Source organism: Cygnus olor, chromosome 7 (assembly GCF_009769625.2).
Source record: "Cygnus olor isolate bCygOlo1 chromosome 7, bCygOlo1.pri.v2, whole genome shotgun sequence".
NCBI lineage: Eukaryota > Metazoa > Chordata > Aves > Anseriformes > Anatidae > Cygnus > Cygnus olor.
Window position 1 is genome coordinate 29,110,299 of NC_049175.1, and position 15,165 is coordinate 29,125,463.

The 15,165-nt window shown below is 36.2% G+C and overlaps 1 protein-coding gene across 3 annotated transcripts in view; it reads right to left on the reverse strand.

Annotated features, from left to right (window-relative positions):
- LOC121073134 (nebulin related anchoring protein) overlaps positions 1-15,165 on the reverse strand; it is a 52,422-nt gene that overhangs the window by 31,735 nt on the left and 5,522 nt on the right. For all 3 annotated transcript variants that reach the window (XM_040563792.1, XM_040563793.1, XM_040563791.1), the window contains exons 4-16: positions 14,903-15,007; positions 14,255-14,359; positions 13,499-13,606; positions 12,604-12,708; positions 11,883-11,990; positions 10,690-10,794; positions 7,822-7,926; positions 6,694-6,810; positions 4,837-4,941; positions 3,684-3,791; positions 2,871-2,975; positions 875-973; positions 269-373 (exon numbers count right to left, since the gene is read on the reverse strand). In XM_040563792.1, the coding sequence (XP_040419726.1) occupies positions 269-373; positions 875-973; positions 2,871-2,975; positions 3,684-3,791; positions 4,837-4,941; positions 6,694-6,810; positions 7,822-7,926; positions 10,690-10,794; positions 11,883-11,990; positions 12,604-12,708; positions 13,499-13,606; positions 14,255-14,359; positions 14,903-15,007 (1,380 nt within the window). The remainder of the gene's footprint in view (positions 1-268; positions 374-874; positions 974-2,870; positions 2,976-3,683; positions 3,792-4,836; positions 4,942-6,693; positions 6,811-7,821; positions 7,927-10,689; positions 10,795-11,882; positions 11,991-12,603; positions 12,709-13,498; positions 13,607-14,254; positions 14,360-14,902; positions 15,008-15,165) is intronic.

Below are 15,165 nucleotides of genomic sequence, written 5' to 3' on the forward strand. Positions count from 1 at the left end.
CACCACAGAAGCAGCTAATTTTGTGAAGTGATCACTGATTTATTAAACAAATTCAAATCATTGGAAAAAATCTTGGAAAAAATGTCTGTCAGTTTCCATGTACCTGAAATTGCATGCCCTCTCTCTTCTGGTTCCTATATCTCATGCTGTTTAGTAAATACAGACTGTAAATACTAACCACTTCCAGAAACAGTGTCATCATCTGTACATTCATTTCTCCCTTTTAATGGCATCATGAATACAAGTATTTCCACAACACTTGACTTACCTCACTGTATAACTCAGCATTGGCTTTCGCCTTGACTAGCTGAGGTACGTCCTGAGGTAGAGTGTAATTTGTTTTTGTCTTCTCATACTGGGCTCGGTAGTTCAGCTGTCATAAATTGAAAAAATCAAAACCAAACTCAGTTATTTTTAACTCACTAAATGATATGCCTGTTACACTGATTGACTACTGTTGAATTGTAGGTTATTGGTGCCATATGATAGTGAAAGTCATAGCTGACAAATATATTGGGTGTGAAAAGCTAATTATAACTTTCACCTGGGTACTACTGATTAGAACAGTTATTCTATAAATAGAGTCATTATTGATTGTTTGTAAGCAGCAAATATCTCATTAAAAAAATGCACAGAAGATAAATCACTAACAAAGCACACTAATACAATTGTTAAAAATGGAAGACAATACTGTATTTAGTGGTATTGTTTGTTACATTTTTTGAAGTAATTTCATTCCTTTTGTATTCCTGTTTTATTTGTAAATCTGCTGGTTGTCTGTCAAAAATAAAAACACTTAAGTGCTACAAATGCTGTGAAATAAAGTTATCTCATAATTCTAATAAAAAACATGGCCAATGTTGACAGAACTTACATCACTGAGCTGCTGTGCATTTATTTTGGCTTGAGCAATTTGTGGAGTACTGGCAACAGAGCTGTACTTCAGCTTGTCTATGCTCTGCCTGTAGTTTACCTAAATTAAAATAAATAAATAAATAAATTTAATAAAGGAAGAAACTTTGAGGCTGGAAAATGAGAGATTAAGTAGACAAAATTTTGTTAGCTAATTTTCATAACTTAAACCATAATAAGTTGAGAAGGGGACGAATGTCAGGATCTCTTGGATGAGATCTGTAGTTAATGCTCTGAAAACTTCCTAGTCTGAGGTCATAATTTTTATTCCACTTTGAAAATGAACTTCACTTACAACCCCTTTCCCTCAAAACCACAAATTCATAAAAAGGTGCAGTTTCAGCTGGTCCCTCAAGGCATTTCTATACAACTGCCATCTCCAACCATCACTCAGACTATTTTTATCTTTATCAGACTATCCTAATTGACAGTTATAATTTTCTTTTATAAAGAGGTCTGTCCAGTGCAACTCTGTACAGAGCAAATGAACTCTCTTATGCATTGTATTTAATTATTCGATTAAAACTCAGTAATCACAGAAGTTCCATATGTGGTAAGAGTTTTGTAGATTGGAGCCCACAAAATTTCTAATACATTAACATGGTAGCAGCAATAATAAACTATAAAAAGAAACATATCAAAGCCCCAAATTATGGAAGATAACACATCATGGAGAAGCTTTCTTTCAAACCTGTTGCTGCCTAAGGCTTTAGTGCTACACTAAACAATTCTATAGAATCATGGAATCATAGAATCATGGAATGGTTTGGGTTGGAAGAGACCTTAAAGAACATCCAATTCCAACCCCCCTGCCATGGGCAGGGACACCTCCCACCAGTCCAGGCTGCTCAAAGCCCCATCAGCCTGGCCTTGCACACTTCCAGGGATGGGGCATCCACAACTTCTCTGGGCAAATTGGAAACAGCTCCAGGGCTTCTCTGCTTATTGACGACTAACATGCTTACTTTGAAGTCTTTAAGAATACAATTCTCTCACACACTAAGTAATCAAACAATGAACTCTAACTTTTTAAAACCTTTTCAAAGAGAAAGCTGGAATTATTGCTCAAGAGGCAACTGCACATCTTATATTTGAAGTTTATCAAATACTTCCTCATAGATGTCAGGGCTCTTAATTCTATGTCTTCATGCTATCATCCTTTTCTTGGAAGGAATATTGAGGCCCAGATACATCTCATACAATGTTGATGGCCTCTGTAATGCATCTTGCCCTTGGTTTCTTGTGTTTTCAACAGTTATATACACCTTAAGCAATCTGAAATGCCCCGTAGAGGTGCTGCTCTCTTCCTGACAATTTTCATGAGTAATGCCCGGTGACTGTGGTCCTAAGTAAGACACAGGTTAGGTTCTTAATGCTAGATAAGATAAACCAAGACTTTACTGCTTGTGAGGTGAAAGTATGGTATCCTCTTAAGTCTGATCTCCTCCCTTTATCTGCAGAGCATGTATAGCCACAGCAGTACACAAATTTATTCACATTGTTTCACCAGAATCTCAAATCCAAGCACAGTGTGTACCTCTCTCACACCAATCAGTGGCATAAAGAAGGTTATGTAGCCCCTTAGTTTCCCTTCAGAGACAAACACCTGTCTTGGGGAAATTCACAAAAGGGGAGAAGTCTAAGTCTCCCTGTCCTCTCAGTGTTTGATGCTGCTGTTGACTCTGTCCAGGATGGTGAGAAGTTAACAGACTAGGGATGGGGCAGAACTATTTTACCCCACTGTGCTCAGCTGAAACCAACGCCAGGAGGTGGCAGCACTTTCTATTCCTCCGAGCCCTCTTAACTCCTTGCACTTTTTACTTTAACTTTTTTTATCAATGGCCGTTTGCTTCCATGATTAAATCATCATTTGACACATGCAATCCATCACAATCTCTCCTACAGAGCGATGATGAGCCATGCAAGGCATGGAAAAAGAAAAACATAAAATTATTTACATCTTTCAAAGGGACCAACTTCCTTGTTGTCTGATATGAAGGAGTGAGAGTAGCTGGGTAATTGTAGTCAACGCCGTCATGTTTGTAATCAGATTTATAGGCTATCTGAAACACAGGGAGAACAAAAAAAAAAATCATTCTTTTTTTTTTTTTTAGGCTGTCATTTGTTTGAATAATTATCAGTCAAGAGGAAAGGAGAAACAATAATATTAATATTAAATGCAGGAAACAAAGTAATTTCAATGTCGTGAGTGACAAAGAAAATGAAATTATTTGCATAGTTTAGCCACTAATTGATTCTTTTTCAGCTCCTCAATTAATCCAGTGCCAACAGTGGGAGCATTAACTTAACTTCCACCTATGACACATCTCTTTTATCTTTCTACTTAGTTCTCAAGCTTCTTACAGATTTGTAAATAATGTACTTGAAGGAATAGTATGTAATGAAATAGCTTCTTGACTAACCCAGTAAATTAAATTGGAATCCAGAAATCTTCATTAAAGACTGCTTTTTTTTTCACCAAAGGTCTGACCCTGGGGGAGGGTAGCAAGCAACCTTCAGCATCCTACTGATGTCAAAGAAAACTGAAGGAGCTCAGTATGTTGCCAGATCACTGAATTTGCTTATTTTAGCCTCTCCGACACAATGAGGTATAAATCAGTGTAAAAGGGTTTCCAGAATTTCCTCTCTTCCCAACATATCTAGCCTTTAGATCCTCAGTACAATATGATCTAAAGTTTCCTGTAAGTTTTATTATGGAAAAAAAAATAAAGAAAGCAACAACTCTTCAAGTATGATTAAAAAAGACTTACATTGCTTGCCAAGTTGCCAACTTTCATGGCATGTAACATTCGTTTGTCCATACCAATACCTATATAATGACCTTTCATTTGGTTCTGGTAGGTTTCTCTGTATTTAAGCTGTACCAAAAAAAAAAAAAAAAAAAAAAAAAAGCATAAATACTCTGAAAAAATATATTTAGTTTTTCCATGCATTTCTATGTGTTACAGCAGTGAAACAAATTATTACAGCTGTGGTATACTAGTGTTGCACTACTACAAAAACCCACAAGTTCACAAACAACCTCAGTACTTTAAAAAATAAAGCTTAGAACACTGTGAATTTCCTAATTTAAAAGATGTTATTCATATATTCTTCAGACCACCTGGATGCCACATAAAGGGGATATTTCAACACTCTATGGCTGCATGTTATTTCACCAGAAATAGAATAAAGTTGCAAGGAAGCATGACTTGTACATTAACAAATGAATCATCTACTAAAAATGGTCTGTTTGGGTGCAGCTTTCACCAAGTCCAAACCTGGGAATTCAACAACAAGACAAATTAACTACCCTACCATCTCATCTGTATGACATAAGATTTACTCCCCCTGGACTTCAGACAATGGGAGCAAGCATTTTAAAGCAAAATTATATTGCAGTATAATGAGATACAAGCAGTATCACTATTTATATTGATTACTTTCACACATGAAACGTGTTCCTCTCTGACATTAACTCTGGTAAAATAACTCCTGCCTACCTTTCCTGTCAAGAAATGGAAAACGAAAAACTCAACATGAGCCAGCAATGTGCACTTGGAGCCTGGAATATATCCTCGGCTGCATTAAAAGAATGCCTGGCCAGCAAACTGAGGGGGGTGATTCTCCCCCTCTACTCTGCTCTTGTGAGACTGAAGCGTTACATTCAGCTTTGGGACTCCCAGTACAAGAAGGACATGGACCTGTTAGATCAGGTCCAGAGGAGAACCATGAAGATGATCAGAGGGAACACCTCTCCAATGAAGAGAGGCTGAGGGAGCTGGGGTTATTTAGCCTAAGAGACAAATCAGCTATAATCATTCCCAGAGCACACTTATCTGAAACACACATATAGATGACTTGCAATTCCAGCAGCTACCAGGGTAAGCTTTAAACAAACCACAAGAGGTACTGAAAACTTACATCACTGGTGTATTTTGAGATCTTGCTCACATTCTTGAATTGCGGAGTATCACAGTAGTTAATGCTGTAGCCACTGTTGTTTCCAAGACCCTTCTTATACTCCACCTTGGTGACAAAAATACACAAGGAAAAGTTATGGTAACACCTTAACTTGCTCTATCAAGTTCCTCCACACTCTTTATTAGACAGGCCCACTGTTCAGACATTTTGATACATGTCTCTTACCAGATGGCATACAATGAAAATTATTCTGAAGATGAATTTCATATAACTCAGTTCTCATTTTATAGGCAAAAGAAATGCAATCACTTTTATTCACTTGAACCTCAGCAAAGTGTATGAGACTGTGCCATGTGAAAAAACATTAGCAAAAACGGGTATCTGATGGGATTTTAAGGTGGGTGTGAACCAAATGAAAGCACAAAAAGCAGTGTGTGGTTTTCAACAGGAAGGACTGAACAAGAGGAAATTTACTAGCATAATTCTTCAGAGTGATTTTAAAGACTACTGGATTAATATTTTCATTAAGTTCCTTTGCTCCAAAGTAGAGATGTTCAGGGGCATATTAAAAGGACTTAAAAACTGGGGCAATAGAAATGGGACTAAATTCAGCAGTGCAGAGGTTAACATACATACGGACTAGCCACAGAAAAAAATCAACTATAAGAACTCATCACCTGGAAAGGCTGAGAACAAAAAAATTGTTCATATGTTGGCTGATCACAGGAAAATGGCAAGATGCCAAAGTAATTCAGCCATTAAAAAGTCCAAGGCAAGAGCAAGAAGAGATTTTTCAGCAGGCACTGGGAAGTGCGTGGTCTATGTACCATGTTCCAGCAAGACCTCATCAGGAACTTACGTACTCTTACAGACATTCCTGTTTAAGGAACATGCACTCAGCCTGTAACAGCTGCAGTGAAAGACTATGAGAGAAGAATTTGGTGTGCTTAGTCTGGGAAAAGAAAGGCAGACAGAAAATGATATCTATCTGTAAACATCTCAGCACGGTAATCATGCAGGGGGATGAACTTTTTGAACTAAAGGGCAATGTTGGCACAAAACACAACAGTAATAAAATGGACAGGAATAAATGCAGGCTTGAAATTAAAAGAAGAGGATTATACAATACTGTGCCAAAACAGCAGAAGTCAGGAATCACTGGCCCAGGAGGCCCCTTCCAGTCCTACTTCCAAGGGTTTTTCATTATTGAAGATTTTATTCTTTGACATCTCAAGCGTATAAGTTTTTCAACTGCCATGGGGAAGCTCTAGAAACTCACATTTATTAATAGCTTTATAGCTGATATGACAATATAAATAAATTAACAATTCAGAATCTACTGAGAGTTCCCTAGCAATCTTCCGTTGCCAAGTAGAAGAAGAATGTATTATGAGTAAGTCAGTCTTCTACATCATGGAAGAAAACAGAAATCTGCATTAACAGAATGGTACAAATTTTGGCTCTGTTGGTATTATTTTTTAATTATCATTAGAACCTTCTTTGAAACACTGTAATACATACTGCCAAGTCATCCTTAAGCATTTATGTCTATAACCTCACAGCACATTAAGAGCACTGTCCAGAGTTTTCTTAGATTTCTATTCTCCACGTGACCAGAATTAGAAGTGCTCTCCTGGTATAATTCACCATCATGGGCAGGGCCAGATAACAGCACTTGGAGATCTGTTCTTGCATCTTATTCTGCAGCTACTGTACTAAACACAGACTATATTTGTTAAATGAGAGACAATAAAAACAGCAGCTTTTTACACTTGTAGTCCTTATCCATCAGACACAAGTGTTTGTATGGTGTGAGCTATGTCTCACGCCAGTTCATAGATCAATTCAACCCCTTACCTCACTGACAAGCTTGTTAGCACTTTGGGCTTGTTTAAGGACTAGGTTGTCTTCAGCTGTTAGAGAGTGGAAGTGAGCTGCACCTTTCATCTTGGAAAGATCTTTCTTGTATTTTATCTGAAAAGAAGAGCAATTATAAAATAGATGTCTACATTTTCACTATTGCTATTTAGACAGACTTTATGAGCTGGGATAACACTTTTCTTATTTCTGCTCTGATAATAAAACAGAATATATGAAGTTATGAAAATTAACATAGGGGATCTGGTCACAGAAGATATTGAGGGTTTTATATTCTCTCAGTCGTAAACTCAAGTAACATCGATTCTTTCACTTTAGTTTACTGCTAGTGTCTGGTCCAGGCTAGCGCAAGCTGAAAGACTCAACTATCTGTTAGCTCCCCAAAAAACGGATTGAGCCCATCAGCTCAGATAGACCCAGAGGGGACAGGTGTCCACACTACAAAGTTTGTCACTAACAAGAACTTTTCACAGCAGCCACAGGGTAGTGACCTCATTTTTGTCACTGCTACAAATAGCCTCCTTAAGCACGACTGAGGCTCTTTAATCAATGGGCTGCATGGCAAGAATCACACATCTCCACCTTTCTTGCCAATTCTTCAGCTTACCACCCAGAACTAAAAATCACCAGCCTAGAAATAACCTCAGCCTTATGAGGTGACAATGTCACACGCTATAGTTTCTTTCCCTCCGTATGACTCGCTTTGCGCTAGAGGCATGGTACACATCAAAATATCAAAACCAGTTCAGCTCATTCATCCCCCATTTATTCACTACTGGGAATACCACAGTAGTCCAGAGGATGATTAAGGCAGTTGAAGGTTTCATTAATAATACAGGTGCAGATTTGCCAGGAGGGTTAACCTAACAGTAGGGATCCCCATTAGTTGCTACATCCACCTCCTCCCTCATGCAAGCTGGAGCTGTGTCCCCTTCTATTAATGGATATTATTAATCCCCTGAGCCACCCAGTTCCCAGCAATGCAGTGAAATGTCATTGTTGTTTACTTCTCAAGTGTAATTTTAGCATTTTCCTTCTAGGCACTGCTCTAACAAACTGATGTTTTTAATTGTTTATGAATTGTATTGATCCAGGTTTCATACTTACATCACTTGCCAATTCATTTGCTTTCTTGGCATTTTGATAAGCTGGAGTGATCATAGCAGGAAAGCTTCCTTTCCCTCTGCGTTCTTCATATTCATCCATATAATCCTGAAGAAAATTCAAGGTGTTTACTCATCATACATGAGCAGGTGGGGTCATGAGTAATTTCACAAAACATCATAGTCCTTGTTAGGACATCACTTTTTCTTTATTTTAAACAAAAAAATAGAATAAAATGACCAACTTTAAAAATAAAATCACCTATTAAATTAACTGTGCCTGTAAAATTATTTATGTGCACTGAAAAAAAAAAAACACAACAAAACAACAACAACAAAAAAGGTAGCAATTACCTAAGGTTCAATACAGCATTCAAGTGTACAATGTACAATGACATAAATTCTTCTAATTTTACCCTAACTCTTATAGAGATGATATCTGCCAGCCCCTGTCTTTGTAAATATATGCTTGCCTGAAAAACTAGAAGAATATAAAATGGCTTGAGCAGCCAGAAGACTTGCTTAAACTTTTCAAATTTAGGGTGGTGACCTGACAGACGTCTCTTGACCTCATCATGGCCATTCCTCACATCATAATTGACCAAAACATAATATATTTCTAGTGTAGTGATATATTTTGAAGAGGGATTCATTAATGAAGCACAAACACCTTGATATTTTAGTGGTAAACTCCTTAGGAAACAAGCTAACAAAATTCAATTTGTTTGAGTTAAAATATATACATTCTGGAATTAATACTATTAAAACTATAAATAAGTTTGCCCATTTGAAAAGCCTTTTAAAGATTTAATAACAAAATATTGGAGCTTTTTTTAGTATGGCAATGTAAAATAACCACCCCAAAGATTTCCAGATCCAGGAAGAATATGGCAAGTATACAAACAAGTAAGGTATAATGTAATGTGTCTTCCCTCTTAATTCCTTTGTAGTAAAGAGCCAACTTAAGTGAAAAATACAGTGTGACGTGTCAAAAAAATGTAATGGAGAGTACAGCATAGATAGAAATGACTATAAATATTTAGGGTCTGTCTCTTGTGACTTCCCAATACAAAACAATTCACTGTAGGTCATTCTGTGCAACATCAATGTCACATGATATGATATGTAATGTCATATCATAAGTTTGCAAACAATATAACATAATTACAGTTATTTCATCTAAATTATTCTATAAACAGGCATAGAAAATAAAAAATATCCCTGACTAATCTGCTGAGTTAGTCTTTTAAAATGCCATTCACAAGCCTGAATTTTCCAGACTAACTTGTAATTTTCTTTTTCCTTGTACTTTCCTCATATACATTTTTACATTATTTCTAATATCACTCATATTCCAAAACAGTATTTTTAAAGGTCCAGATAATTAATTTTAGCCACTCGTAAGATTTTTAAAAATGAACAAAACAAGTGTTCAGAACACAGGTATTTTACAGTAAGATTCTTTAATTTGCCTCATCATATATATATATATGCATATGTGTGTTTATATATTTATATAACACATGATGTACTCTCACGATCTTGAAAGCTAGAATTCTAATCCGTTTACCCATATTAAATCACACTTCACTCAGAAAGATCCATTAATTTCAGTGGCTCTCTTTTATTTGAATAAAAATATCAGAATCCAACCTATGAAGATTAAAACTCAAATTAAATTTGAAGTCCGTGACTGAAGTTTCAAAGATACTTTCAAAGAAAAAAAGACTTAAATTAATTCTAAAGATAGAAGCATTCCAATGCTTGAAGATGCAATTAGCACTTTTTCAAACTCATTTTATTTGTTTATTCTTGCTAAAACTTGTAGTAGCTCAAAAGATAGAAACTAATTGAAGGCTCGATTGCTACATATTCTAAATTCATATTCTTTAACTATGGTTTGCTTTTCACACAAGTTGTAGGTTTGGATAGAGGCAGTGAATAAACTTCCAAATGTCTTAGAACAATGCATTTCTTGTTCCTTAATTTCTCCAAAGGATATGGGTTTCATGAGGAACTAGGATGACAAACCTAAACTAACCGCATTGTTTTGTTTATACAAAAACACTATTCAATTCTTTTCAAATTCCTTTTCCTATTCAGTTCTATTTTAGCTGTACTATTTCCCTGGGACAAGCCTAACTTAACTGGGATAGAACTTTGGATGATTTTTGGGAGACCACAAAAATAATTATATTCCCTTAAAAAATGAAACGAAACCAAGAAGAATGCCACAGACCAAAACAGAAATAAAGCCTATTTGATTCCACATATGTACAACTACAATTTGTCAGGCTTACAGTACCACTTTGGTAGAAGAGCCAAAAACTAAGCACTTGCATGACCTTCGGTGCCACTTGCGCATATTCAGAACCGCAAAGCTTTTCTCAAAGATTTCTCAAAATATTGGCAGGGAAAACACGCTTAACTACCTACTAACCTTCTATCATTTCATGACCCTTTCATATTTTCTCCTAGCTGATTTTACATTTTCTTTCATTTACTTTCTAACAGCATGGGAATGTTTCCACATGTAAACATATTTCAGTGTGATACATAAAAACATCACGATAGAAATGTCCACTGCATACATGTACACAGATAAAATTTGCCACAGTAAGTCTTACCTTACCCTACCATAACCCAATACCTTACGGACCATGCACCTTGCAGTCCCATATTGTAAGTGTCAATGCCAAATATATTACACATTCATAGCATGATGTTACTGCAATCATCTTTTCCTTTGAGACCTTGCTTTTTTATACAGGAAAGCAAAGTGAAAATGGGTCCCACTGCCGTTTCTAAAGTCTTGAGCAATTGGCCATAGTAATGATCAACATCAGCATGGGATCTCCTGGATGATGCATACCTGGTCATATTGATCTACATTTTCTCTTGCAAAATTAACATCTGTTCCAGCTGAATGGCTGGCTTTTCCCTTGATCTCGTTTTCATATTGTTGATGATACTTCACCTAAAAAGAAAAAAGAAGATGAAAAGAATCATCTGGATGAGTTTAGTCTGGTACACAGATGCTGATAACAACAACAAAAAATGCAGATAAAAAAAAAAAAACAACAATAAATGCAGACAACAACAACAAGACAAAAAAACAATAAATGGCACACACATGTTGATAAAACATTGTTAAAAGTCCCATTGCCACCAATCTACAGAAGTCAAATATGCTATTTGAAGATATAAAAACAAAAATAGTGGTGTACTTTTTAATACGCTAGCAACATGGACACATGGAAATTGCCATTTTAACCCATACCATTAGTTCAGTGTATTCAGTAACCTCTGATTGTCAGTGGCTAATCCCTGATGTTGCAGCAGGTTAAAAAAAAAAAAAAAGATCGTAAAATAAATTCATGGTTACCACAGAGCACTTCTTCCTACCTAATCTGCCACAAGGTCACATGCATGCCATTAATAAAGTGACACGTTTCTGAAATACAGTGATCTCACCAGTGATCAAGGAAATTGTACGAAATCAACCTGCAAATTTGGACCAAGAGTTGCATCACTGTTGCTGAAGTGAAAGTAGTACCTATAATCTGATACTGTCTTTTAATCAACATATATCTTTGCTGAAAAAAATGAAGGGTCTTCCACAGATCAAAGGCAAACTTTAAGGCATTTAAATGTTTTAGAATAAGTTCCTTAGTAAGTTGCTTTTGCCTTCAAAATTACAGATCTCTTCTGATTCTCCTTGGTGACCCTTAATAATGTTTTAAATTCACTTCCACTGAGTTATCCCAATATGTTATTTTCTCCAGTTAAAAGAGCTTTACTTTCACTCTCCAGTGAGAAAACACAATTTTAGTCACAAAAATCCACAGTGTTTATTCACAAATAAAATGCCAGGTTTTCTCTTTCTGCATAAAAGTCAACTTTCTTCCTTCAATAGAAAATCACTTGAAAATCTGTTTATAACATGCGCTGCTGCTGTAACTCCACCGTGATAATTAAATTTCTGCCAGTAAAGATTTTAATCCAAACTTTGTGAGAGAATTTATTCTCTTATTTCCAAAAAGAGACTTTGCTTTGGACACTTACATCACTGGCTAATTCATTTGCTCTCTTGGCAATTTGATAAGATGGAGTGATCATAGCAGGAAAGCTGCCTTTCCCTCTCCGTTCTTCAAAGTCTTCAGTGTATTTCAGCTGTAAAAAGAAAAAGAAAAGAAACAAGAGAGCTCAGAAGCAATTAGATCAGACAAATGTATCTTGATTACACACATAATCAATCCTGAAAGTTGCAAAGTCAGGCATTCAATGTCTGTCAACTGCCAAAAGGAAGATGAACCACACAATCTGAATCTAACCTCTTTGTGTGCATGTTTTACAATGTAGTCTTTAACTATGTGATCATATATCTTCTGCAGAACCTCTGTGTCTCATTCAGTGTGTAGGATGGATCACAGTTGTTTAAGGAAAATACTAAAATTGTCTACGAGATGCCTGCTCTATTTATATTAGTCAGACAGTTTCCTTCTTCAACTTGCATGGCACCCAGTTGCTGGATGTAGAGCAGACTGGTTCTCTGCCATCAGCTCTGACAGCCAGCTAATCCCGTAACAGCCTAGAAATGAACATGGTCTTTACATCTAGAGGTATTAAACACTTAATGGTGAAATGTATCAAGTGTATTTTAAGATATGTACATTTCTAGTACTAAATTTTATTTATGTTTATATTTGCCAGTGATGTATAGATGTCCAAAGTTTCGCTTTCATAGTCAAAAATGGGTCAACCTATTTTCTTTTGTTTCACTTACATCACTTGAAAGCTGTCCTGCAACTTTTGCATGAAGTATATCTGGAGTATCTACAACAGAGGTGAACTTTGAAACTCTCTCTTCATGTCCCCGCTTATATTCTACCTGGGGGAGAAAACATATGTAAAATACATATTACAAACAATAAGTAGCAAATATCTGTTTTCTCTAAGAAAGCTTCAAGAGAAAATGAGCAACAGCAGATATGACATTCCCCACTGTTGGCTGAAGCTATTGGCATACTTAAGTCTCAACTTCCTTAAAGTGAATGCTGCAGATTTATGTGAGCCATGCATTTGATTAAAATATTCCAAGAAAAGCTCGAAGTACTAAGATCATACTGCAGCAACAATGCAGACAGTGTTGTAGAAAAAAATGCAATACTTTAAAACCATTTGTACAGGATTAATTTTTACTTGATCTTGTTCAGTTGAATTGTTATTTTTATAGAGGGACAATTTTGTGTGCATATATGGTTTAAAGTAGCTTGTAAATGAATTAACATTAATGTTACCAGTTGTTAATTTCATATAATCAAGAGAGTGGGAGTGATCAGAAGATGTAAAAAAAAAATTAAAAATATAAATTAAAAAAAGACTAATTAAGCCATCAAATGAAAATTAAAGTAACGAAATAAACATTATAGAGTGGTTCATGATCTTATTCACATTGTAATATGGTTGCTTCATCTTTCAGAAAATGACTGTATTGTCATTTATCCTATATGATTGTGTTTCAAAGCAAGTAGTTTGCTAATTGTGTTTCTTGCATCATGTTCCAGTTTTCTCACTTTGGAGGTTCATCATAGAACCTACTGTCTAAAGGGAATTGCCTAAACACAGAATCCTCCACCTTCAGGATGTCTAATATACAATTAAAAAAAAATAACACTTACATTACTGCTTAGCTGAGTAGCTCTCTTAGCAACCTGGTAACCTGGAGTGATCATAGCAGGAAAGCTGCCTTTGCCTCTCCGTGGCTCATATTCTTCTGTATATTGGAACTGGAAAATTAACATTTCTGGGTTTTGTTACAAAAGAACCCACTGTGGTTTAATGTGATTCCTCTGTTTCCCAAAAATATGCATCAATTTATTTAAAAGTAGACAAATTAAAGAACATATACCATATAAGTTAAGTGTAGTTAGGTAGAAGTATTTCCTACATACAAAAGAAAAGGTTCCCCATTTATATCTATTATTCAGTGTTAATTTGCTATGTTGATTAGGTCACTAACATATTTTATGGACAGAGACAGTCACAATTCAGAATTGATTTTCACCAGTAAGGGAAAGGCAATCAATGAAAGGTCTACACTGTGGAAAATAAGACATTTCCATCATGAGTTCTGCACTACTGAGGGAAACAGCGCTGCATGCTAGATAAGGACATAATCAAGGTCAGCTCAGATACCATTTCTCAGTAGCTGAAGCGCATCTCAATTACATAAATACAAAAATGTAGGATCTCCAGAATAGGCAATAACTTTGTTATCTGACTAACTGCTCACGTGGCTAAATAGTGTTAATGATGGAAGTAGATATATCAGTATGTTTTGGTAACATTTTAGTAAAGATTTGGGTTTGATGCACTCTTAAGTCTTCAGATTATGATACCCCATGAAAATAAAGGTATTTCAAACGTGCACTTACATCATTCAGAGTCTTCTGTGCCTGAGTTACCCTCACCATCTGAGGATCTGGGATGCTTCCTGAGTACCACGAAGTTCCCCCCTCATAGGCAGCATAGTAAGCATTCTATAAAACAAAAATTAAATAACTACCGATCTGTATCTTTGTTTCAAAAAGCAAGTAGGTGGTCTGACACAAAGAAATGGAAACACACAGTGCTGTGGAAGAGTAAATTTACCCTCTGATGACATACACCACAAGGCCTACACTCCACATACTTTCGGAATGCCAGGGCTGAGTTTATATTCCAAGAACTGACATCAAGATGTCAGGATCTGGGATCCTGGAGTAAGACTCAAATAATTCTCCCTGGGAATCAGACCACTTGTTGTGAAGCTTCAGTGTCAGTAGAGAAGAGACATGTTGAGTATGTCTGTACACGCAGCAGTCTAAATTGCTAGCTGTATAGGTATGCTATTCCTTTCCCATCTTCTGATTCTTCCGTCCTAAGCTACAATCAAGCTACATTGCCATAAATAGTTCAGCCAAACGAGAAGTAATGTCTTTGTTAGCATTGGAATGCTGTGAGTAAAACCCTAACAATCATGACCGTCAAGTCCTTGCTCTCCTGCAGGTTAAAGGCTTGGAGATTTCAGGGATATTTCTTACCTGGCTGGCCAGTTGTTGGGCTTTATATGCAGCTTCAATATCTCTAGACCTCACATCCCATTGAAAGGCGGACCTGAACTGTTCACCCTGTTCTCGATATTTTATCTACAAAAAAGAATGACTTGGTATTAGTAGCTTGTTAGCACAGACTACAGCACATCACTCTCAGGAGGAAAACAAGAAGGAAGACAAACAAGGTGAACTGACTCAATTCACAGTGATATGGAATCTACATGAACTGTACCAACCAAAGAAGAGTAATG